This window comes from Papio anubis, chromosome 8 (genome assembly GCF_008728515.1).
Source record: "Papio anubis isolate 15944 chromosome 8, Panubis1.0, whole genome shotgun sequence".
NCBI lineage: Eukaryota > Metazoa > Chordata > Mammalia > Primates > Cercopithecidae > Papio > Papio anubis.
The window spans coordinates 58,002,153-58,028,987 of record NC_044983.1 but is presented as its reverse complement, the minus strand read 5'-3'; the positions used below and the strand labels follow the sequence as shown (position 1 = coordinate 58,028,987).

At 38.7% G+C, this 26,835-nt stretch overlaps 1 protein-coding gene and 1 long non-coding RNA gene across 4 annotated transcripts in view; one reads left to right on the top strand and one right to left on the bottom strand.

Moving 5' to 3' along the window:
• Positions 1-21,153, bottom strand: part of NKAIN3 (sodium/potassium transporting ATPase interacting 3) — a 705,418-nt gene extending 684,265 nt beyond the window's left edge. Inside the window, exon 1 of one of the 3 annotated variants that reach the window (XM_031669583.1) lies at positions 20,329-21,153. In XM_031669583.1, the coding sequence (XP_031525443.1) occupies positions 20,329-20,382 (54 nt within the window). In that variant the 5' untranslated portion in view covers positions 20,383-21,153. The remainder of the gene's footprint in view (positions 1-20,328) is intronic. The other 2 variants (XM_021942373.2, XM_021942370.2) reach the window with 2 other exon arrangements.
• LOC103886840 lies at positions 5,004-17,034 on the top strand. The gene is made up of 2 exons (XR_650667.3): positions 5,004-5,087; positions 16,827-17,034. It is a non-coding gene; the product is annotated as an uncharacterized LOC103886840 (long non-coding RNA).
• Positions 21,154-26,835: the final 5,682 nt, after the last annotated feature.

The following is a 26,835-nucleotide window of genomic DNA, read 5'->3' as shown; positions in this document are numbered from 1 at the left end:
CAATGTAGGACTGTGAAAGGAAAAACTTACCTTAAGGTGGATCCACATAGTTTAATAGGTAATACATTTTCAGAAATGTGATAATAAAATCTACGTATTTGAGTATTGAAGTTGAGTGTCCCCAAGCTTATTTTCATAGCCTTTTAAAATTTGTTATGCGCCATGTATTAGCTAGAATAGACTTGCACCTGCAGAAAGGAACATGGTCAAAGATAAATAGGATTGTATACCCAGCTCAGCAGTGGAATAAAAAAATAATGGACTACTTCAGAGATATATTGTCTACTCTTTCTCAAAAGCAATTTTCTAGGGAATTGGAATATAAGGAACTATAAGAAGAAGAAAGAATTGCATAAACTGGGCAATTTTCAGCTTATCAAAGAGCTGTGCTGCAAAGAATTGTTTGAAAGTTGGTTATTTGGCACTCTCTGGGGTTAAAAATGGTTTTTGATAGCCCAGGAAAGCCTAGCTAAGCCACAGTGCTATTGATATATAGCATGGCCATAAAGTATTAGTAAAGTTGCAAGCAATACTTATAAACCATGCACAGGGGTTTTATTGAGCAATGTTCTTCTGGATTCCAGAATTACAAAGAATACATCTCCTGCATATTACATCCAAACTCAAGACAACAGCAGAGTCCTGTGACACCTGGAGCAGCAATGACAGGGACAGATGTTGTACAGGAAGATGTATTTCAGACAGCAACAGAGAGGGTAACATTTTAGTGAGCTAAAGGAAAAAGTCCCACGTACCGGAAATGCAATAACTATACTTAGAAATGTTAAGAGAGTTTATGTTGCCTACTTAGAGAGGCATTTTCTCAAGCCAATATCCCTGGTCAGGCCTTCCCAGATTTGTGGTATTATGCATGTACAGGCTACCCAACCAGCACCATACAAAAATAGCCTTTGTAGCAGTAGGGAGAACCTGGGTGTAGACATTCATGGTGTTGGGTTGGAATGTCAGCCCTATTTACCTCCCAGCGATGTGACCGTGGGTAAAACACTTAACTTATTGATGTCTCCTTTTTCCTATCTATAAAAGAGGGATAATGCTGACTGTGTGGAGGGAAGTTTTACAAAATATGAAGAGTTATGCAGAATACCTAACATAACAGCCATTGCATAAACATGAGCTATTATTATTATACCTTCCCACTTATTGAAACACTGTCAGTGGTGATGTCAATTTCTGATAATTTTAGGTCTTTGGAGAAATTTGCAGAACAGCCATTCTCCAGTCCTTCTTGCTGAGAGATCCCTGACTCTGGTCATGCAGCTAGGTGTCCCACCCAGAGGATAGATCACACTGGACTAAGCCAGGACCATTTTACAGGGATTGATCCAGGGGAAGACAGGGATGCAGTTCTGGTCAATCAGATATGGAAAGAAGTATGAACAGTCTTCTAGATATGGACAGTCTTTCTCTCCAGACAAAAAGAGAGCTGTGAGAGAGAAGAGGCTGTTCTGCATCTGTCCTTTTCCTTCTCCAGTTGAGTATTTTCATGTGAAAGCATGAGGCTTGTAACTGCTGATGGCATATTGTAGCTAAGCTGGAAGACCAAGGGAACCCAAGAAACATCAACTTGGAGCCCTACCACTATTAAACATTGTTGAACCCCAACCCAGTAACTATTTCTTCCTTGATTTCTTACTATGTGAGATTTGTTATTAATAAATACCCATTGTCTAAATCTGTGCTTCTTAAACACCCTGTGGTCAAGAAATTATATTTTTTTTACATTTTCAATCACTTGAGGACAAAAACTATTGTGAAATACAATAAAAACAAATTCCTAGGATAAATGACCAGCCATTGGATATCATGATACATTAAAATTGCTATAAATGTTTCTAAATGCATACTCTTAATTACTTGGCTACTTGCAGATCAGAAATAAAGTTTGCATTCTGACCAACAATCTATGGGACACATTTTCAGTAGCACCAGTTTAAGCAATTTTTTCCTGAATTATCTGCTTCCTATGACCAAAATTAGCCTGATAGTGTAGGAAATATAATAACCCATTTATCAAAAAGTCAATGAATACCTACTGAACAACTGTTAGATGTATATCAGGACACAAGCACTGTGGGGAATACAAAAGCAAGTAAGGCAGGACCCTTTCCATTCTTCAAATAGAAGAAAAATATATATGAATAGTAAAAGGTTAACTAAAAAGTAAAGTAATGTGGAACATTAGCATGAAATAATAGTGTAGAGAAGACAACCATCTTATAATATTAAATGTATTAATGTCACATGATATCTGCCAAGAGAATCATAACAAATAATTAAGGGAAACATAAGAAACTGCGGATATTTAACCTAAAAACACTGAAATTTTACCATGGTTCACTGATTTAGTAATTTGTTAAAAAGGAAACAAACTGGCAAGTTTTCTGTGTAAGGAAAAATATTTTGCAGGAAAATCAAATTGAATGATTTGTTCTATTGCTTGAATTCTGAATCATATCTACATGCTCCAAAATTTTCATTGTGGAACACAATAAGATAATTATATTTATGTTTTGTAATAACTCAGAAACCAGAGTTATTATGCTTTTGAAAATAATATGATATCATGCAAACATGTTTGAAATATAATTACTGTACTACAGCAATGATGGATGTGATGCAGGGCAGATGTGCCCCATAATTGGGGCTTAGCCTGGGAGGTTTTGGGTTCACCCAGGGAATAATTCAAGGGCAAGTCAGGGTCTTAGCAACATTTACTGAAGTGGCAATGCACAGCAGCAGCAGAGGTCCTGCTCCTTGCAGAGCAGGGTTACCCCATAGGCAGTGTGCCCAGAGGAGCAGCTCAAAGGCAGTTTGCAGCCATATTTATATCTGCTTTTAATTATATACAAATTAAAGGGTGGATTGTGGAGACATTTCTACAAAAGGGGTGGCAACCTTTGAGTTGTCGGGTCACTGCCAGGGAAAGGGGCAGCAACTTCTAGGTGTTGCCATGGCAGCAGTAAACTGACCTGGCACACTGGTGGGCTTGTCTTAGGGACAGGCGCTTCTCTCTCTTCCCTGTTTTAGCTAGTCCTCAACCTTGTTTGGTGTCTGAGCCCCGCATCCAGAGTCGAGTCCCGCCTCCTGCCTCAGATGGAGCCCACTACAACTATTACATGAGACATACGTTACAATTTCTCAAGATTTCCTTTAAATCACATAGTAAGTAAAACTAACTCATGCAATGTTTCCCTTGAATATGTCTGAAACTTTGATATCTATTTAAATTAATTATTTTTCTTTCATATGTGTATATTACTAAAAGCGATTTGACATCATTTAATAAGAAGGCAGCATATGAAGAGAGAAATCTTAATTTATTTTAGCATGATAATTCCTACCAAGGTTACATAAATCTGGAACTATTTCACGTCACACTCTAAAGTAGTGGTTTTATGATTCTTTTCAGTAGTACAACTCCTTTCCCAAATGAAGTCTTATTTAGACTCCAGTGTTTACAAAACATAGAATCTTAATTCTTTCACTCAAAATCCTCTGAGCCTTCATTTCCTATGGAGTAAGGCCAGGGGAGGGGTCCAGGGCTCCTTGCTCGGTGTTCCCTTACTTCTTCACTCTGAGGAGTCCAAGAGGAGACTTTCTAGGACCCAAGGATAGGAGAGAGAAGAGTGAACAGAGGGAGACAGGAAGGAGAGAAGGAGGGTGAAGAGACCAAATTCCTTTAAAGCAAAGGAGAACTCAATTTAAATCAATTTTGTGGGCCGTGGAATATTCTGAAAAATAGATCCCCAAGGTACTGTTCACTGGCACTGTGGTGTTATATGATAAATGCAGGAATCATACCATCTTGAGGCCACTAACTTTCAGGTACTTTAAAATCTCAAACTCAACTGCAAAAACACCATACACAAAGGTTAAAAGTTTTGAATTGTTTTAAATTTTCTTGCGTCCAAAAATCTGAAGTCACCTGATTACAGTGTTAATGCCACATCTTTGTATAAAAATGTGTACTATAAAAATGCAGCCAAAAAGATTTCACCATGCAGAGCTTTCCAGCGACTCTACTTCAGAGTGTTAAAAATTTAAGTGTGAATAAAGAAGGGAATAGGCTTGAAGACACAAATAAAATATAAAATAGATTTACTTTCATATTTAAATAAAATTACCTTATTTTAAATTTTTGTTAAAATGTATAAATATTAAAAATGTTTGTTTTGCCAATGCCATGTACCAATTACACGTCTATAGATGTTTACTGAAAGCTGCTCAGTTTATTTCTTTGACTCCGATAATGGCTGTCTCTACCTTTTTGGACAAAAGTATCCCCAATCTATTCTACAGATCTTCACAGAAATAATTTCCCAAATATTCTTCCATAAGCGTTACAACATGTCTGTGTAAACACAGACAAAAGTGTTTACAGAATTTGATTATGTCTGGCAGTTTGTAGAAGAGATTAATTATAGAATAGTCACTTTCATGGCTTTACTGTGAAGAGAAAAGCAAAGAAGTAGTAGAAAGAAGGATGTATGTACTTTCAAGCCCCAGGTAGCAATTTTAAATAATGATTTGGGCAGTAGACAGTTAAGAATAGATCACTTATATACTGACTTAAAATTAATGTAAAACTTCTTTTCTGTAATGGCACCTTTTTTGTACCTGTTTTATCCATGACGTGCTGCCATAAGCTGTATGCTTCTGATATCACTCTTTTCTTAGGTCAAGAAAGCGGCCATGTTGGAAATATTACCTGGCTCCTTTCTCAGCCATATGGATGGAAGAAGGCCAGATCATAAAACATTGCTCCAGGTGACCTCCAAGAGTCTCCACAAGAGTGTCGAACTCACAAAACATGCGGCTAGTGAGAAAGATTCATGGTGTGACACAGCCAAGCTACAGTCCCAGGAGCAGTGGTACATGCACTGTGATGTTGTAATTTTACCATCACAATGGACAGCTGGACACATCAAGCTGCAGCTGGGGTCTGCAGGGTGAGGATGCTGTATCATAAAAATTGGAATAGAAGCCTCTGTGCCTGTATCTTTCTCAGTAGTAAGAGCTTGACACAGAACACAAGCAGCAGCTGTAACTAACTTCGGTGCCAGGTAAACTCCAACTGCATTTTATTATATACATAGGCCTAGACCAATAACATAGCGTAGAATCACTAGTTAGCAGGTACCAAGCCTTGGGAACCACTAAGGAAGCTTGAGAACCAAGTGGGGAAGGAGTAACAAGGAAGGTGCCCAAGTTTCTCTAGTCAGCCATCTTACAATATTGTTACCTTGTTATTCTTCCCACTTCTAAAACAGAGAAGTTTAAGTATTTAATTAATGTTTTAATGGATACTAACTGCAGAGCTGAAGATAATATACATACTATCTTGACTTTGCCAATATTGGCTCAGGAATTAGGGTGGGTCAGAACATGCCAAGTGGGACAATGACACCAGGGATGGAGAAAACAGGGCAGAAGCAGGTGGCCAGCAGGGAATATATTCCTTTCAACATTCTGAGACAGCTCCTTAGGAGGCGAATAATCCACCATTAGGCTAAGCAATATGAATTTCCTCATTTTTCCTTGTGAACCATTTCCAAATTAGCTTTCTCTTTAAGTTTGACTGTATAGTTTTGAAAATACTTCACTATGAGAAATATGAAACTATCATATTCCTTTGTTTAAATGTATCTGACCAATGTTCAGTGGATTGCTACATATATTTAGCAATTAGCCTATATTTAGGCATTCCAATATTTACTGCTTAAGAAAACATTGTGTTTCTGATTCTTTTGTCTGTAGTTTATTACTGTTTAGATCTTCGTACTCAGGACTTTCTTGTAAATTGGCATCATTGCATGTATCGACGTTCATATATAAATATGTAACGTAGTCCTGCCCAAAGCACCATTTCCTCTATACTTGAATGGAAAATAAGTCCAAAAATATTCAATGATTTTATTCCTTAGGTCTACAGATGAAGATTATTAAGTTTGCAATGGTTTACTACACTGTCTTTTCAGTTACATCTATTTCTAATGTCATCTGATTTTTGACTACTATCATAATTATATACCAACTTGGATTAAGTTATGTCACATTAAATATTGCTCCTAGAATGCTAGTCCTGTCATCTAGTTGTGATTCTTCACCCATCCATTCATGAGGTCAGCCTGCAGTATCACTGGAGCACCTTGGAGAAAAGCATGGCTGCAAAGCAGCTGATGGCCCATCAGTGTAATTCTGATGCCTGTGGGATAACAGTTCTCCAGTGTTTCTCCTTTCATTTTAGGCCATGAAAAGTACATAGACATTACAGTTGGCACTTAATCCAAATGTACATTTCAGATTACCTCTTTATTTAATACAAAGCAAACTACATATTGACTAAAGAAGTACATTTCTATTTTTATAAGAGTTTTGACTACCATTCTCCTAAGAGCATTTTAAACCTTTATTTGGTGGAATGAAAATTAACCAGCATTTTGGAAACAAATTAAATTTTCTGATAACTAAAAATATAAAAATACATAGTTTAAACATGTTAAAATATGTTTAAATGATATTATCTTTTTAGCCTTGATGTGGTCCTCTAAATGTGAAAACAATATTATTTCCTAAATATAGTGGGAAAAAAATCAAGCATTTGGAATTAGAATTCATGCAGAGTTTTGCAAATGCCAAACCAGTTTTTCATCAATAAAAAAAATTAATATGTTTTACTTTGTGTTGTGTTGAAAGAAAAACTGAGCTAAAAAATCATATTACTTATATCTTTAATCAAAACCTCTGCCCTACAATAAATGTATCATTAGTAGGGAAGGAGTTAAAAAGTGTGTAGAAAGACCCTTTTGGTTGGGCCAAACAAACATATTAATAATAGATGACCAATGTGCCTCTGTATGATGTACGGTCTGTGAAATATTACAAAACGTTGTCTTCTACTTGCAAAATGCTTCAACGGAACCACATGCGTGAAGAGCACATCCCTAAGGACAACTCCATCTGTGTATTTCCAACCACAGCTCTCTTGTAGATGAAAAGAGTGTTAGGGGATCTTTGCAAGCCTCCTAATGGTTCAGTGGCTTCATCTAGTGCTTCCCTCTAATTGGCCCTGCATTCAAGACGCTCTGTCAGTGGTCTGGTTGCCACATTCAAATCTTTGGCAATCACAATACTACAAGGAAAAGGAAGAGTTTCCCTACAGACATCAAAAAGAATTAATGGCTTAAACTTTTATGGAGGAAGAGGATACTTGTGAGTGTAGATCCCAGTGGTATTAGCAGATTATATCCGGACAGTGAGAAAGCTTTGTCAGAAGTGGTTCATCAGCTGAAGAAAATAGAGCATGCAAAAATTGCAAAATACTTGGTCTGCAGAAAGCTTGCATTTCATTCTTTTGTTTCGGGATAAGTTGGGATTCCTCCTGAGGGATTCCTAAAACAGATGTCAATAATGAGGGAAAGCTACCCTCTACCAACAGAAATGCCAAAACAAAACAAAAGAAAAAGCTGTGTCCCAGGGTTATTGTCTCTTCTTACTACTCAAGTCATCTGGATTACATTGTAAAAATCACATTGCATGTACAGAAATTGCTTGCTTAAATAATTACTCTTCACAACAGATTTGACCTAAGTCCAGAAGAGTGACTCTTTTTTAATGCAGTCACAATACTACAATCGAAGATCTAATCTAAGATCACACACACACAGTTTTGTTATCTGCATTTCTACATTTCTCATGCTTTAAGCAATAGCATAACATATAATTTCAACATACTCCTTAATTTTCCCACATTTCAGTTTTCTCATCTGTAAATGAGAATATATTAATATCTGCCTCATGAAAATAAGAATGGTACAATGAAATTTGAGGTACAAGAGGATTTTGTTTCACATTGTAACAATGATTGCTTTTTAAAATTTAGAAGAGACATTTTACGAGCTAAATAAGTTTTGGAGTGCTACCACATAAATCACCTTCTTGAAGCCTTCTTCAAGATAGAATATTTAGTATTTCAATGTGGGGACAATGGAAAATGCAGATTATCCCAGTCTGGAAGAACCAGATGTGGGTGTCAAAAGGTATTTCAATCATTTCACCGTTGATTATTTGACATCCTTGTGGAAGAAGCTAATTAGGACCAATAATGCCAACAGGTGGAAGAACTGGGTATTGGAGTAAGTCCACCTTTACCTCATGGGAACTAATCAGCACTCATTAAGCAAAAATAACTTTCCCTCATAGTGAGAGATTCTAGATTCTAGTCACTCACCTAGAAGTACAACCTATAACCCATTATCAGTTCTGAATCATTTAGCCACAAATCAGTTACCAACAAATCAGTTACCATGCAAAGTGTATGAACACTTTAGGGAGATCCAAAAGCTATTATTAAGGCCAAGGATTTAATATTGTAATTTTTTGAAAATAAAAACTTCTATTTTATGTTTAAACAATTTTACAGTTGTATTCAAAGCAATAAATAAAACACTTAGGTTATAAAATATACTTTCTATACATGCATTAATTAGTTACACTGAAAGCTTATGAATCAGTTCCAATTTGGTACAGGGAAAAAAACTGGCCTGATGAAGAAAGCCTCTACCTGGTGATATGCTAGTAAATAATTTAACAACTGGCCTTGGGAGCTTAAGGAGGATATTTCTATGCTATAAACACTTCATAAAAAATTTTTAGCTACCAATATGATGTCACTGGATGTACAATTGGGAAGAGATACTCAATAGATAGTCCTCTGTTATACAGAATTTCCACCATACAAACTGTATGTAAAATTCGTACCATGTAGATGTAAAATAACCCCCAGAGCAGAGATAACAGTATACTGCAATAAAATCATTAGAAAGTGTCGACTTTTAAATATATATACTTTTGTTTTTAATATAATTTAATTATAAGTTTATATAGTTAATTTTTAATAAAGCTATATTTAACAACTGGCTCACATGATTCCTGGAAACCTATCAGGAAGCTGTCCCCAGTTGTTACGAGTCAGCTCCGGCCCATGACTGTCTCCATCTACTGTTCACCATCCAGATATAAAGCAAATGAATAGAAGACAATAGAAATCAAAGCAAGTTTTATATTCTCAGAGACATTTAAGATTCAACAGGAGAGACTTTAGTATTGAAGCATCACACACATAACTGCTTTGGAGCTAACAATGGCTCTAGATGATTTCTTGAGGACCTCTTGAAGTTAAGAAATGTTACTTTTCATAAACTATAATTTGAAAGAACTTCATCAAGAATTTATATTTTAAATACAAATTTGATAAATAATTATCATTAACAACCATTTATAGCTCCCATTGTCTTAATTATGATCATTTACAGCTAGCTACCAGCACAGGAAACATAACTTCAGTGTAGAGCACTCCTGTTTGTACTTTAATTAACCAATTTAACCAATCAACATCTGTAGCCTATGGCTTCCCACATGCAAACTCTTATTATACTAGATATTAATCAATACCAAAGTATTACTGTGCCTCTCATTACTGGAATAGAAACTTTGAGAAATATATTTATGACTTATCGTCACCCCTGTTGAGCTCATATCTCTTACGAGAAACTGATCACTAAAATCCTGTTTCAATACTTCTTGTTAATAAAGGAACGAAGCATTCTAAAGAATGCTACTCTATGCAAAAAATGAAAGAAAAAAATCTAAAAAATGAATAATATCATTAACACTGCCAAGATCTTCCCCTTGCTTCTTTTAAAAATAAGCTATCTAATTCTTGCAATTAGAGCCCTTGTCAGTACTCCAACTCCTGCCGCCCACCCACCTTCACCTTCATCTCCCTTTACCAATGGATAAAAGTTTCTCCTCCAATTCAATGAACTGCAGATGCTCTTACCAGTGTCAAACAGAACAGCAACCTACTAGTTCAAGTGTTTCACATTCTCCAACTTAAGTCAATGCCTTCACCTGATGATTTTTGTTGTTTGTTTATTACTATGCTTATCTTACAATATCTATTCTCTTATACTCTATCAAGACCTAAGGTAAGAATGTTCCATTACAGGGCATTCATAGCCTACCTTCCATTTTATTTCAATATCTTTGCAAAACATATCAAATTAAAAATGTAAATTAGATAGTTTGTGCTATACGTCATTTGCATGTACTACCATTTAATTGGCATTTTGAATACTAATCACTGATGAAGTATTTTCGTCTAGTGTTTTCTGCTGTAGATGCATGTTCACACACATTAACACCAATTAGTGTTAATGGGGATTAAAAGCATGAATTTTTGATGCACCTAAGAAAGAAGCTATACTAAATATAACCTTATCAAGTATTTGCCAAATAGTCTTCCTAAAATTGACCTCAAAGCATCCACTAATTGTTTGGAAAATCTCTCCTCTTTTTCAGAATTAATGTTAAAGTGTAACATAGAAAGTATTATAAGAAAATCAAAATAAGCAATAAAGAATAATTTGTGGTTTTCTTTTTAACTTCTCATTGTTGTCCAAAATCCTATAAATCTTAACTTTCACATTCATCAGCTTTATTTTTAAAATAAGTAACATATTTATTCTCTCATTCCATATCATCTGCACAATGTTATCAATCATCCAACTCTCAACATGTTGTGAAGCCAAAAGGCACCAATACTCCAGCACTATGCCCACTATATCCTTCGTGCAAGTGCAGCAAGTGCCAAATTTCTGTGTAACACAGGAACATCTTCGTGCAGTGTACACAGTGCACAAACTAATATTAAGGCCTTGGGCCAAATACACTCTACTTGTCTCCTGAATTCTTCAATGTTGCCGATCTGCTGTTTGCTCCAGTTTTCTTCCTCACACTATTTTGGTTTCATTCAGACACTGGGACCTTGGGAAAAAGGGAAGGTCTATGTCTCTCTAGCTCAATAACATCTTGTCTGTCATCTTTTTCCCAAAGCATCTCAATTTTGTGTTTTCCATTCTGATTTTTATTTTTATTTTTAATGAGTTATTTGTATTAAGTGCTTGTAAACCTTATTTATTTATTTATTTATTTATTTGAAACAGTGTCTCACCCTGTCCCCAAGGCTAGAGTGCAGTGGCACCATTTAAGGCTCACTGCAGCCTCGAACTCCTGGGCTCAACTGATTCTCCTCCCACCTCAGCCTCCAAGTAGCTGGGACTACAGGCACAGACAGCCACAACCATCTATGTTTTATTTTTGTTTTCATTTTGTAGAGGTGGGGTCTCCCTGTCCTTCCAGAGCTGGTCTAGAACTCCCAGGTTCAAGGGATCCTCCCACCTCAGCCTCTCAAAATTTGGGGATTATAGGTATGAGACACCATGCCCAGTCAATCTGATCAAAAGATCAAAAACATGCATTGCTACATCAGAGGCACAATTTGTCAGAGAAAGGTAAAAAAATAAAATAAAATAAGTAGTTTATGTTTTAAAAGCAAAGACTATTGATGTTCTGGGGATAGAAAATGATTTATTTCCCAGAATCTTTTGATAAAGATTATCCTTCTAAGGGAAAAAAAAAGACTACGCAAAACAAAAATCTACATGTAAGTAACCAGAATGAAAATTATTTGATTAAAATGGAGAATATAATTTGACAAAAACAAAAGCAATTCATTATTTTATAAAGAATAAAAACCACATTATAAATAAATACTTCTTTCTATTTCAGTGAATTTTGTTCATCTCCATTTTCTTAGTTTTACAACCTTGAAATTTGCTTCACGAAGCCTGAACCACATATGTTCAAGAGTATGAATATGTGTTTTTCATGAAATAGAAATTTGTCCCTATGGAACTGAGGATGCAGACCTGGAGAAGTAGGAAATAATTCTATATTGGTAAGGTATTAAATGGCAGCTTACAGAGACATGATTTTTTTTGAAGAGGAGTGACAGATTGAAGTTTCCACTTAAGGAAGATTAATCAGGCATTGTAGAGAGTGAATTCATTACATCTCTTGTCAGGGCAAGCAAGCTGAAGGGAGAATCTGGGAAAGGAGGTTTCAACCTAAAGAATTAAAAACAAATTAGGTTTCAACCTAAAGAATATGAAGTATTAGTTAATAAAATAAAAGGTGAAATAAGTAACTGAAGCTTAAGAGAGAAAAGGTCTGATGGATGTTATAAATTTCATAGTTATATGTCAGGGAGGCTTAAGTCATGAGAATTGCAGAACTTTCTTATAAATACTTATTAGAAGGACATATTCAAACCAATGCTGATCAGGGTTACAAACATAAGGACTCTAGTTTGAAATCTATTACACAGCATGGTGACTATAGTTAATAATACTGTATTGTATATTTCAAAATTGCCAAGGGAGTAAATTTCAAATGTCTTACCACAAAGAAAATGATATGTGAGGTGATTAATGTGTTAATTAGCTTGTTTTAATTATTCCACAATTTATGCATATATCAAAACATCAAATTACCTCATAAGTATATATTATTATTATTTGCCAATTAAAAATAAAAATAAGAAATTTGGTTTGCAAAGCAGAAACAGGAACATTCCTCAGCCTCACAAATATGGTCTACAACCATTTTTAGTGTGTCCTCTAGAAGAAATGTTGAAACCATTTACTTCAAGTAAACCTTGAAACCATGCAGTATGAGCCCTGAGGCACTTTTATCAAAGCAAAGTGATCTTTCCTGTCTAGGCTAAAGAAATAGATGCAGTGTCAAAAGGGGCTGCGAGGAGGCACCTCACCCACTTCCTCCTGGGGCTTTTATCTGGGTTCCCTCTCCAGACCAAGCTGTGAACCCGACCCAGCCTACGACCTAAAAGAGCAGAGAGCCTACTGCAGATACACCAGATGCTACATGTGCAGAGGACAGGCAGTCTCAGTGACTGACCTATTCAGGATAGGAAACACGACACTCCCTCTGATACAGACCACAGACCTCGAAGAATCTGTTAGGATGATTCCCTGCTATCATAGACATTAAGCTTCCATAAGAGAAGCAACTCTTCTAAAACTCTATTTATTTATTTACTTATTTGTTTGTTTGTTTATTTATTTGGAGACAGAGTCTTTTTCTGTCACCCCGGCTGGAATGCAGTGGCACGATCATAGCTCACTGCAACCTTGACCTCCTGAGCTCAAGCAATCCTCCCACCTCAGTCTCCAAGGAGGCAGGGCTACAGGTATTCGTCTTACTGTTTGGTTATTTTTTTTTTTTTATTTTATTTTTTTTTTTGTAGAGACAGGTCTCACTTTGTTGCCCAGGCAAGTCCCAAACTCCTGGCCTCAAGTGATCCTCCCACCTCAGCCGCCCACAGTGCTGGATTATAGGCATGAGGCACCATACCCAGTATCCATCCTAAAATCTTAAAAAGCTAAGGACATTCAGAGTGGCAACTCAGCTAACTCTGCTCTCAACTGACCTTCAGAAATTGGGTTTGCCCCTAATAGCCTTAAGAAGTATCCAGTCTTTTCTCTTCAAGTTCTTCTGAGCCAGGGAACTCTTCATTTGAGTAAACGTTCCCAAGCCTTGATCTACCTCAGAATCATGCAAGGAGCTTTCAATAATTTGAGACTCTCGAGCCCTTCTCCAAAATATTTCTATCCAGTAGATCCTGGTGAGCTTGAGCCACTATTGTTGAGAAGCTCTCCCAGATGATTCTGATACTGCTGATCCAAAGACGCCCATGAGGGCAGCACTGTCTAGGGGTCCTCAGGCCCGGCCTGTTGCCTCTCCTGGCCTAAGAACTTAACCCTTTGACTCTGATTTTTCCTGCCATGACATCGTCTCAACCTTCTGCCACCCATAAGCCCAAATCCATATGCACATTGAACATAAGCATTTCTTTCACCATTTAAGTGGTTTTAATTAAACTTAGGTTTGTTCTACCTTAAAACATAATCCAGACTAGCTCTCTCTCTGTATTAAGTTCCTAGGGTCTCCTTGTATCACAGCCAAGTGGCTTAAAACAAGAGGAGCAAGTTATCTCACAGTTCTCGAGGCTAGAAATCCAAAATCCAGGTGCCAGCAGGGCCCACTCCCTCTGAAGCCTGTAAGGGACTCCCTCCTTGCCTCTCCCTGGCTTCCATGGGTTTGCCCGCAAGCCCTGGCTCACTCCAATCCTCAGTCTTCACGTGGCACCTTGGAAGAAAGGGAAGGTCTACTGTCTCTCTAGCTCAGTAACATCTTGTCTGTCATCTTTTCCCCAAAGCATCCCAATTGCGTGTTTTACCTTCTGATTTTGATTTTTATTTTTAATGAGTGATTTTTATCTCTCTGTGTCATCCCAGTGTCTTTCCTCTGTGCTTTTCTGTCTTTGCGTCAAATTTCCTGGTTTTAATGCCATCAGTCATAAGGAATTAATGACTTCATTTTAGCTTAATAACTTCTATAAAAACCACATTTCCAAATAAAATCACATTCTGAGGTATGGGGAATTAGAACTTTAGTGTATCTTTTTAGAGGACAAAATTCTTCCCATAACACTCTTCTCAGCCCTTTACTGTCAGAGTATTCTCTTATTTACTCAATTATTCATAAAAACAAAATGCTCTGCTAACTGAAAGGTCTATGTCATTCATTACAACTAATCTATGTTAACTGTATTAATGTTAATGCTAATTTAAATGACTGCTTAGTACTTTACTAAACATTGAATAAAATTATTTGTTAATTAATTCTCATTAAATAAAATGACTCTCTTGCTATAGCATGATTTACATGCCGTGGAAATCACTTCTTATGTTGACTTTGCTTCTACAGACCTGGCTTCCTAGGACAGAATACAAAAGTATGACAATTCATGTATTTTTATTAAAATGATAGTTTTGCTCTTAACCTCTCAGAAAAAAATCAAAAGATACAATTTGATAATAATCATTTATTGGTGTATGTCCTTTTTATTAGCGATGATTGCAGCTCTATGCTTTTTGTGTTTTGTTTTACTTTTCTCTTGAAATGTCAGCCCTATTTTTAAAGTAAGTTGATTCTTTCCAACCTCTTCTTCTGTATCTTTTGCTGGCTCCTTGTTCTCTACTCACCTTGTATTAAGTCCCATTTTTGGTTCTAGTCTCAACTATCTACTCTCTCTCCCAAGGTGATCTCATCCAAGGCTTTTTAAATATCAATATTGTTCATGATTCTTAATTCTAAATATGCAGTCCAGGCTTGCCCTCCGGGTTCCACACTCGTGTACCTGACAGCTTTGGCCTCAAGTCTCAGAATCTTAAAGTATCTAAAACAGAACCCTTATGTATCCAAACACATCTGCTGCACTTACACACACACACACACACACACACACACACACACACACACACACAATACCCAAGCACCACAGTTCATTGTGTTACTCATGATGTAACCCTTCAGTATTGGCTAATGCAGAATGGTTTCAATACCAGTCACAGTATAACTCAAGTCTCATTAGTAGACAAAATTTGAATTTCACTAACCTTTATCTTTTCTAAGTTTCATAACATGAACCACAATGTTGAAATAAAGAAAGAGAATGGAAACAAAATGATTAAGAATTATATTACAGAGGAGAATAAAAGAACTATTAAAATTAAAACCATGTCAAAGCCAAAGTATCAGTATAAATACATAGTACAAGAAATATATTTTGGCATTCGCTGTCCAATATCTATGACAGGTGAGCTGCATCTTTCACAGCACTTAGTTAAAAACATGTTACCACAGCTACACCAACCCCCTACAGACCCCTCTTAACACATTTATCTCGGCACTCTAGTGTCATAGGTGCTTTACTCACAGGTGGTTTGAATGTGGTATAGAAAGAAACTTAACTTCATTTCCACTGTGAGAAAAAAACGCTGGTTTTCTTTAATTTAAGAGAATGTTCTCTATTTATTTACTTATTTATTTATTTATTTATTTATTTATTTATTTTTATAGAGTGTCACTCTGTCTCCCATGTTGGAGTGCAATGGTGGCATCATAGTTCACTGCAGTCTCGATCTCCTGAGCTCAAGCGATCCTCCCGCCTCAGCTTCCCAAGTAGCTGGGACTAGAGGCACAAACCACCACGTCTGGCTAAAATTTTTTAAAATTTTTTGTAGAGATAAGGTTTCGCTATGTTGCCCCGACTGATCTGGAACTCCTGGACTCAAGCAATCCTCCAACCTTGGCTTCCCAAAGTGCTAGGATTATAGGCATAAGCCACTGTACCCAGTCGGATGTTCTCTACAATAAAAAATATTCATCTATGAGTTAAAAGCTGCCTATTTTCCCTAAATTTTGTAGGGTTTTCGGGTACCACAGATATGTCCAGTGAAAGTTTTGAGTTATATTTCCCTGATTCATAGGTCTAATAGTAAGACTTTCACCTTGAAGCGACAAAAGGTGCAATGAATGTCCATGGGTAATAATAACATCCTGAGACAAAGTTGCGCTGAATATGCCAAAGTTGCGTTGAACATGCCAGAGTCTGACCTCTGTGAGGTCGGAAAGATGTCTAAAGCTCTGTGGGAATAATACCTGCCGAAATTAGTTCAGTGCTTCACTGAGGTTACTCTCAGAAAATGGCTCTGAAATGAGATGTGGCATGTCAGACTTTGAAATCATGCAATTAAGGTTTATTTAAAAGTGGTACCTGAAAAGAATGTGCTAAAAGCATAAGATCAAGTGTTTCTTTTTATGTATAGATTACACCTATCTAATAAGTATATACAGTATTATAAAACAAGCAAAACTGAAAGTATCCTTCCAAAAAAAAATGTACTTAAAGGCTCTTGGATGACTAGATGAATTAGTGACACAGTAACGAATCACTTCTTTAAAAAAAATTTATTTCACATAGTTTTTGATGGGCCTGTATTCATACTTTTCACTTTCTCTTTAATTTCATCTAGGAAAATCAAGAAGATTACAAACATAAAACCATGGAGCAAACACCTTGAGGGCAGAAGCCTGGAGAAAAACTAATGATGAAAGACAGCCAGAGCAGTGGAGTGAGGAAAGTAGACAATGACTGAGATTTTGCAAACCAAAGCTCATCCACAGATACTAGCTTGAAAAGGATATGTTTGCTCCAAGTAAATTTCCCAATTTGAGTTTTTATTTTCCCACTCCGGACAGTAGGTCAGAGGAAATGGGAATAAGATAATGAAAAGCTTTTTATATGTTTCTTTAACTTTTAGGAGGAACTAATGTACCATCTATTTGATGACCTCCCAGTCAAGCCTTAGTCATGAGCATGTAGATTGTCTTCAGCAGATGTGTTTTCCCAATGCCATCCTCTTTTAACACCCTTGTTAGTTCACTGCCTCATAACCTCCATTGTCTGATAGCTGGTGGAAGCAGAAAAAAACATAAAAGGGCAAAAAAAGACAATTGGTTTCAGTAGAAAGTGCACCAGATCTGGGAAACAGGGATCTCTACCCTATGATATGCTGAAGCAGGCTTATATGGACTCGGAGTTAGAATTGGTTTTGTTAGATTTTAGGAATTTTGTGAGCTAGTTGTTAAATACAGCCATTATTAAAAAATAAATTATGCAAACTTAAATGTAGAGAAATCCTACTAAAAGCCAAGATACTGAATAGTTAACAGTTATTCCTTCCAAATTATTTTGCTGTGTTTTACTTTACCAATGCTTTTGAGGTTATGCCTATCTTATGTATATGATGGAAATGCTATATAAAGGTAAACTTGAAATTGGTCAAGATGGAAGTATCTACACCAAAGAATTTGGCAAACCCCACAAATCAGTGGTTGCTTACTGTTTCGTTGATTGTCTAGGCTTTTTAAATAATGGAGAAATATTTTAAGTAATGCATATTAAACCTAAAAGTGTGTCATGTCTATAGACATTACATTGTCAATAGCATGAAAGAAACTGAGGAAATAATTTTTAAGTATTTAAAAACTATTATCCAGTTCAGCCAAGAATCTGTTCATGTAATTGATGAAGTAAAGTTCTAATATTTTCTTCCAATTTTCACTTTCCTCTTCTTAAAGCAAACAAAAATATTCACCAGCATTCATGTCAGATCTATAAAACCAAGAGTTTGTCAAACTCAGCAAAAAGATTCTGCCAAAATTAAATGGCTGTATGGAATTCACACTAAAGACTATTACATATTTTACTACTGCTAATCATTTGTCAGCTGAGAGTTACACATCTTTTACATAAAGAAGATTATCTTGTATGATATTACAATGTAATATATACATATGTTTTGTTTTGGTTACAATTCAGTTGTTAAATGCTTACCATCACCCCAATATTTCTACCATCCAAAAACTACTGATTATGGATAAATTGTTTAACTCTGTGAATATCAACTTCCTCACCTGCAAACAAATGAAATGAGTATCTACCTCACAGGATAGTTTTAAAAGTCAAAAGAAATGTTTATGTCAAAACCCTGTATGGATTGCAAATGTTATGTATTATCAGAAATTCAGCAAATATGTTTTAGCTCCTAATATGAGCTCTAACAACTTGCAGAGTTTGCAAAGGTCACTAATACTATGGTCCCTACCCTCAAGTTGCTTACAATCTAGTGGTGAGAAATATGTGTTAATAACCTAAAATTATTTAAGAGTGTATCAAATGTTTTATAACAGAGGAAAAAGTGAAGTGCTATGAGATTATAGGAATATAAGGGATTTTACCTGGAGCACCAAGGAAGACTTCATTAAAAAATGGAATTTTAAGATAAGCTTTGACAAATAAGTTGCATTTGTATCAACTGAGAAAGTGGAAAGAGGGGCATGCTTGGCTGATGGATGAAATCTCAAAAACATTATCATCACAATGCCTGTTAAGAAAATCATAATTGCATTGATAAATCTGCTACATAAAAACCTTACTTGTTATTTCCATGTAAAATAGAAATTATGCATTATAGATTATGCAATCCAGCGTGCCTATCCATAATCTTACATTGAATCAACAGTTGACTCAATGTTTAGTCAGTTTTTCCAACTTACAAACCATGTCCCTTTCTAAAAACCAAAGTACAAATCAAGCTCCTGCCTTCTTAGTGAAAGAAAAATTCATATTGTAAATTTTTAAAATTATTTTTCAAGAAAACTATAAAATATATTTCATTCAAGTATTTCACACGACAGAAGGCACTATCCATTAGACTTAAAAAGTGGTCACTGATTTCAAACCTACGAATACATAAATTACGCATGCATTATGTGAACAATGAAGGGCACATCCAAAGTGAGGTTTTCATGGGAGACTGGAACACTGAGGCAAGAGAAAAGTGAAAACATTCTAAAACCTTCATGTAAACAAGGACTAACTACTAAAAAGCACGATTTTATCTCTCAGTTAATAAGTCTTGCAAGGGATGACATTACTAAGTAAAGTTCATTGCAAGCTTTTTCCTCTCGCTTGCCAAAATATGCTAGGTTTATATTTGTGACTCGAAAAAAACATACAATGCTTCGAAGAAAGCTTGACAGAGCACTCAGAATCTGTCTCAAGTATAACGCAAGGGAGATGTCTATTAATCTCTCACACACACAAGTTTGACTCAAAAGGTCTGTGGCCTTGACCTCAAGTGACCATGGAATAGACCACAGGGCCACTCCAGGATCCAAAGGGATTAAGAGGAGCATTTGCTCTGCTCTGAAAGGCCCTTTTTTCTCCACTCTAGTTTCTAACTTCCCATTACACACACTCCCTCTGCAAGGCACCGCGCCAGTGGAGCCGGTTCACTCTGTTCTCTCCTTGATGACAGCTGTCAGTCTGTAGCCGCCTGAACATGCAACATTTCAACAAAATCCAAAGCGGAATTGGAAGGGCAGGGGCTGAAGCACACAGCCTGATCTCCTTCCGAGAGGTCCCAGACTCCTTAACCATCACCTTTCAACCTGCCGAAGGTAAGAACCACCTCACTCTTCACTAACAGAGTTGAGGAAGCTTCTGTCTCCTCAGAACCTGGGTATTCACACACATTGTGTAATTAAGCAACATTCCTGGATATCATCCTAAGAAGATAGAGCCTGGAAGTCCCCGTGTAACTTCATCACGAACTCGGAGGGTGCTAAAGCCAGGTGTCGGATCAAGGGGCAGGGAAATCTCTCACTCCCCCGGCGCCTGGACAGCAACCCCTGGAGCGCGTGGCGACGCCCGGCGGGAGCGCGGCGAACCCCAGCGCGCGGGACCGGGGGTGAGACCGCGCCCTCCCGCAGGGCAGGGGCGACCCAGCGAGTGCCCGCGGCTGGAGAGCAGTGCGAGCCCAGCCGGGCAGCGAGGAGGCTGGGAGCCGGGCGGAGCGCCCTGCTCATCCTTTCGCCCCTTGCCTGGAGCTGCGAAACCGCAGAGGGAGCCGGAGAGGCCGGTCCTAGAGCAGGGACCTGTCCTGGGGCAGGGGCGCGCGGGGCACTCACCAACTGCAGCGCGCAGAGGCAGATGAGCGAGCAGCGTCCGGTGCAGCAGCCCATGGTGCCGGCAGCGTCCGAGCGGCGCTGACTGCCAGAGATCCGCGTCCTCCGCAGCTGCTGCCTCCTGACTCCGGAGTAGTCCCCGCCCGGCCCGGCCCAGGCTCCCTGGCCCCGCGGCCGCCGCTCGCGGCTCCTGGGCTCCGGGCTCGCGCCCGCCTTTGTTAGTTTCCCGGCGGGGCGGGCCGAGGTCAGTGCGGCGTGCACTACCCGAGCGTCTGGCGGGGGTCCCTGCGTCCCACTGTGCAGGTCTGCTTCTTGGGGAGGGGGAGCCAGGCAGGCGGGGCGGGGGGCGGAAAGAGGCTACAGATGGCTAGTGGGTGAATGTCTGTTTAGGGGAGGGGAGTATGTAGGAGGTGGGCGTCTGGAAAGTGGAGTGGGCTGTCTGGGTCCGGGTGTGTGTGTGTGTGAGTGTGTGTCTGTGTGTGTGTGTGTGTGTGGTGGGAGGGGAAGAATGAAAGGGAGTGACGCTGGGGAGGATCGGCCTGTCTAGTTAGGAGTCTTTGGGGAGAAAGGAAGAGGGACACAGAGAAAAGAGAATGAATATGAATGAGCGTGAATTAGGGCGGCCGGCGGCGATGGAGACCCTCGTTGACCGGTGTAACTGGGTAGACCCAGCTGGGCTTTCTCGCTGAGGGTTGTGCTGGGGATTGGGAGGGTGGTCGGATGCGTTTGCAACGGAAGGGACACGGCTTAGTTGAGCTGCCCCAGAGGTGGCGAGGATGGGAGTTGGGATGGCTTGGGGTCAGGGGAGGAAGGGTCGGGGCGCGAGACACCCAGGATGGGCGGGCGCGGCGGAGCTCAAGGCCGAGCTCCGGAACCTGCCCGTCTGCTAGGGGGCCGGCGGGCGCTGCGCGGGTGAGTCTGTTCAGCCGGCGTTGAGCTCTCAGGTCGGGGGTCTCCGAGCCGAGGTCGCTTCTGCCTGCCGCAGCCGGTTGCCTGGAGGACGCCCCTGCTGGAGTCTGAAAGGGAAAGTTGAACAGAGTTGGTTGGCAAGGGGCGCTGCGGCTGAGAGGTGCTCTGGCCCAGGGCGCCGGGACTAGCCAGGACGCCGCGGGGAGACCTGGCTTAGGGTTTTCAACTCACAGACCCTTTGAAATCCTCACCGGGAGGCAGACAAGAGAAGTCGAGAAAGAAGAAGATGCGTAGCTTTTTCTAGAAATGGGGAAGGTTTCCGGAATGGGCATAAATATGTCTTCATAGAAATAAATTGTTTGAGAAGGATTTGGAAATCAGATCTCGGATAATTAAGATACAGACAAACTCTGTGAATCCTGTGGAAACTCTCCTGCTCTCTCCCACTTAATAAAACAGAGAGGAGGCGTTCTGCAGAGGATTACATTTCATCAAGGCTCAAAGTCAGATTTTATGGGCGCATTTGTTGTACCTGGTGGAACTGCGCAAGGAGCTCAAAAGCACACCAGAACAGGGAACAGGCCTGCAGGCCAATTATCTCGGAAAAGGCTGTCTTCAGAATGTGGCACAGAAACCCTGTTTCTAGCCCACTGCTGCCCTCCTGGGTTCTTGGCAGTAGGTTGGTAAGAAAAGGCAAGACGTCTTTGCATTTTTAATACTTCCACTCTAGACATGGAAACTGCTCAAGCCCTTAGTTTGGGCATTAAAAGCAGTCCTATTTTTATTTTTATCCTCTTTCTGAAACGTTTCTTCAGGATCTATGTTTATAATTTAAGACGGTTATCATTCCCAAGGAAGTCTGCACATCTTTGAAATTCTAGTAGGGACACACGAATAACTTCAGGATTTGCGTTAATAAAAGGGTCAAGAACATCATTGTTTACATGCCATCTCTGTTATTACCGTGGAGAACGGAGAAGTCGAGTCAGAACTCCCCGTCCTTTTTTAACCCAAGCTTTAAGACATCAGTGATCAAGGATCATGTGAGCACCCTGCCTTTATGCACAATCCACATACTTGTCATCATTCTTGATGGATGAAAACAATAGGAAAAAATGAACACTGAAAAATAAGTAGTTTAGCATATAGAAAAGGACATTGCAGAACATCTCAGGCCATTGACCCTCTAAAAGCTGTAGGAAGCAGCTGAAAAGTGAGAGGACATGAACAAGTCTTCTATCTATAACTTCCAGAAACTGTTGTAACCTCTTCATCTCCAGAGACTGTGATGAATGATGGTAATAAAAATACTGACACTTTCTTCTCTCCAAATCACATATGTTTACCCTAGTATACTTTGTCATGATTTTATTTATTTAGGAAGTACCATATTAGCAGCTAACCTGCACTGGGTCCTTGCCAGGTGCCATACACCCATCTAAGTGCTTTATACGTGTTCACTCATTTAATGATGACTGCACCCTCATGGGGTGGGTGCTGTGAACATCACCATTGAAAAGATAGGGAAACAGGAGGAAGGGCTCCCCTGGCTGCTAAACCAGGAAGAGGAATGCAAAGCCAAAGAATTTGACTCTAGAGCTCCTAGATTTACATATTCCCTATGCTGCCTCTGAAACTTGGGACACAAATAGCAGTTACCTACAGGGAAGCTAACTGTTCCCTCTTAAGTAGGTGTAATAATGTACATTGATCTAACATTCAGAGTTAGTATCACCCATGTGGTATGATTTTAGGAGATCAGGAGGGTCCCTTGTACCTCTCCCTTTCCCATTGCCGCCTTTACTGATAGCCTCAAATTGGAGTTTCTTCCTTGTGTAATTTAAGACCGTTGAAAAATGCATTTGTACTAAATGCATTTAAACAAGAAACAAAGATAACACAATGCTAATAAGAAGTCTAGAAATTGTGTGAAGCTACCTTTATTTCTCTCTGCAATCTCTTCTCATTTTCTAAATTGTATTACATCCTGAACTAAAAATCTTTCTCCCTTCCTTTTTTTCCTTCCTTTCTCCATCCTTCCCTCAAATACTTCTTACTAGTTCACTTCTTAATTGCTTCTATGCAAAGGGCTGTGCTAGTTGCCTACTCGGCAAAGGTAAATGGTATCACGCCCTCTCTTCCCCTGGAGGGCTTACAGGTGGGAAGGGAGAGCAGATGCAGGCATAAAGTAGCACTCCCTCTAAAAGAGGTTAGTGCCAACTGGTTTCATTAAGTTTTCTTCCTGTGAGAGTTAGAGAAGGTTTAAAAGAGGAATTACCAGTCTCTTGGGGAGAGGAAATGAGACTAGAAAATGACAGAGCAATGGAAAGGATAGGGCCTGGACAGGAGTTTGGTGAAACCAACTGGAGTGGAAATAACCTAAGTAGAACAGCCCATCCGATATATGGCTGTTAATACTGCTTCTTGGCCGTAGAATCTCAGGGAAGCCATTTTGCTCCCCTGTGAGCCCTATTTTCCCCATACTTAAAGTGGGTGTGATAAAAATGACTACCCCAGAGGGCTAAGCCTTAGCCTTTTCCCCTTGCTTGTCTCTGTGGAGTTTACAGCCTTGACTCATGCAGGTCTCAGCCTCATGTCACATCCCATGTAGGCCTTTACTTAACAGGCCTCCTAAAATAATACTCCAGTCACTCTATTTTTCTTCCAACTAATTGTTTGCATACTGTATGATTTCCTGTCTCCCCAACTCAAATACAAAGCTGTTTTCCCAGTGCTTATAATAGTAGTTAAATTCAATATTTGTTGCAGGAAGAACAATGATGGGTGTACATTTTTAGCATAATACTTCACACATCATGTTGAACATATATGTATACATGCACATATATAGTATGTAGTGAGTATTAAACATATGCATACACACACACACACACTCTTCTTAATGCCATTTGAGTCTATGTGTTTGTTTTGTTTAGTTTTGGTCTTATGTCTATCTCTTCGATGCCTTTATTTCTTGGTGAAATTCCTTTTGAGAAACTTCAGTCCTATCTCCCTTAAGGGAAGAGTGAGTTGTCCAAACTAACAGATAACCTGGGGGAGACAGCACATCCAGAGGCCAGATCTACAAGTGCAGATTTCCAGATTCCCAACTTCTGGGGATTCACTTTCAAATACTGGCTGTGGGACACCAGCTTTAAGTTTCTCCTTAAATTAAGATGATTTTGAATTAAAATTACTCCTTAATTATTGCACTGTTTTTTATTTGTTTAATTGTTTGTGTAAGCCTCCCAGTTCTGCATTTTTACTGAGTCGAAGAGTATATTGCCTGATTAAGCATTCTACCTCCATTGTGAAAAGTTCTTCAAAGTATTAGTAAATGTGTGTGTTTCCTCTGATGCCTACTTAATTGTGAGAACCTCATTGGGGCCTTCATGGAGCAAGCAAATTATAATTCTCTTCATGATTCTCTTCATCACTTCGTGATTATCTGACAGATATTTCAAAGCAGTATGCCAGCTCAGGTGGAGTGAAGATAAGGTTTACACTGGAGCAAAATGTGGACACACATGTATGGCGAGTTTGAAACATGCCTGGGAAGGGCTGCAGAACATAAGTGTGCCATTGCATGGCTGTTGAGACAATCCTTCTTGTTAGAATTGGTTCACTTATTATGCGTAGCAATGGATGTATGAATGTTGGGGGCATACAAGAGGGAAAAATGATAACAGTTATATTTTTTATATTTTCTTACTCTCTAAAAATATATTTCTTGATATTTTAAGCACTTTACATATGAACATTTAAAAATGCCCCCCAGATGGCTGTTTAATTTACAGATAAGAAAGAAATTAGAGATGGACATAGGTGTGGGGGTGTTTCTAAGGTCACTGGAAAGCTTGTAGAGTGGGAGAAACCAAAGAAGAAAGGATAAGAAAAGTTATTTGGTATATTTTGATTGAATAAATATTACTTATAATTAGTTCTGCAATTGGAAAGATATAGCCAAGCACCTTTTTTCCATTTCTGTTTTGTTTAAAAATAAGCCTCAATTAACATTAACTCTATCAGTGGCCTAAAAACACTGATCTGGTTATCATAATTAGTACTGTAGTGATACAGATTTAGTGTTTTTCTCTCTCTCTTTTTTTTTTTTTTTTTTTTTTTTTAGATGGAGTTTCACTCTTTTTGCCCAGGCTGGAGTGCAATGGTGCGATCTCAGCTCACTCCAACCTCCACCATCCGGGTCCAAGCGATTCTCCTGCCTCAGTCTCCTGAGTAGCTGGGATCACAGGCATGCACCACCACTCCCAGCTAATTTTTGTATTTTTAGTAGAGACGGGGTTTCACCATGTTGGCCAGGCTGGTCTCAAACTCCTGACCTATGGTGATCCATCCGCCTCAGCCTCCCAAAGTGCAGGGATTACAGGGGCGAGCCACTGCGCCTGGCCCATTTAGTGTTTTTTTAATGTCATTCAGTAAGCAGCCCCCACCTACACCGGCAAGTTCAAGAATTCCTCACTGCTTAATTTACTGCTGAGTATTGGCAACCACTGGGATTTCTCTATAACGTACATGCATATTGTGTACCTTCGGAGCCACATGTCAGAGTCCTCATATCAGAGATACAAACAATTCATTACAACCATTAAAAACTCAGCTGCTCTCCGCTTTCAAGATTTCAGGAGCTCAGATCAGACAAGTCCTCATGGGCTAGAGCCCCAACAATTGACAGTAACAAAGTAAGAGCGAGGGTAACATGATTGAAATGAAAAGAAAACACAAATACAGTTTCTGCAAATCCTGATGCCACCTTGAACGTTTTCTGTAAGCATGCATGTGTGTATTTATTAGATTACATTAAGCACTCCAAAGTACAGAGAATAATGCCCCCACTACCTTCCATTTTCAAAGAAAGGAGGCACTGCTATAACATATGCAGAGAGAGAGTATTCTATCAGATAATGTACTTTTGGAGCAGATTTTCACACACCTGTCTGGCTCAAGAATCAACCCTATATTACTGCATTATGTTTCTGTAAAAGGTTTCCAACAAGAAAGGTGAGTGAAAGGTAATGGGATCTCTGTGTATTACTTTTGCACCTTTTCTGTACATCTAGGATTATTTCTAGGTAAAAAGAAGAAACAATCTTATACAAAAGTGTGATGCATTTACAGTAAGCATATGAAATACTGAACAGATTGCCCATCAGAAACGTAAAACCTAACACAAAATATGCTAACTCAGGCTAATATGGAATGAACTATTTTTCAGAAACATGAGTGATAGATTTTTCTTATTTGTTCATGATATATTAATATTCATATAAAATCACCAAATACACCAAGATACATAAATATACAATTTGTATTTTTTCATCGCTAAGACAAGCTTACATTTCAATACGAACATGACTCTACTTTTTCCTGTATATTTTTATTCAAGAAATTGAGAGGATTTTTAAAAACGATTAACTATTTGGTAAAACCAAATAGTTTCCCACTGTGTTCTCAAAGGAGAAAATTAGAAAATGAAATTGGTAGGAAGGAAAAGTGAGTAAGTAGTTGTTAAAAGTACTGTGATGAGACAGGTGGCTGACAAGATGACTGAATAGGAACAGCTACGGTCTGCAGCTCCCAGAG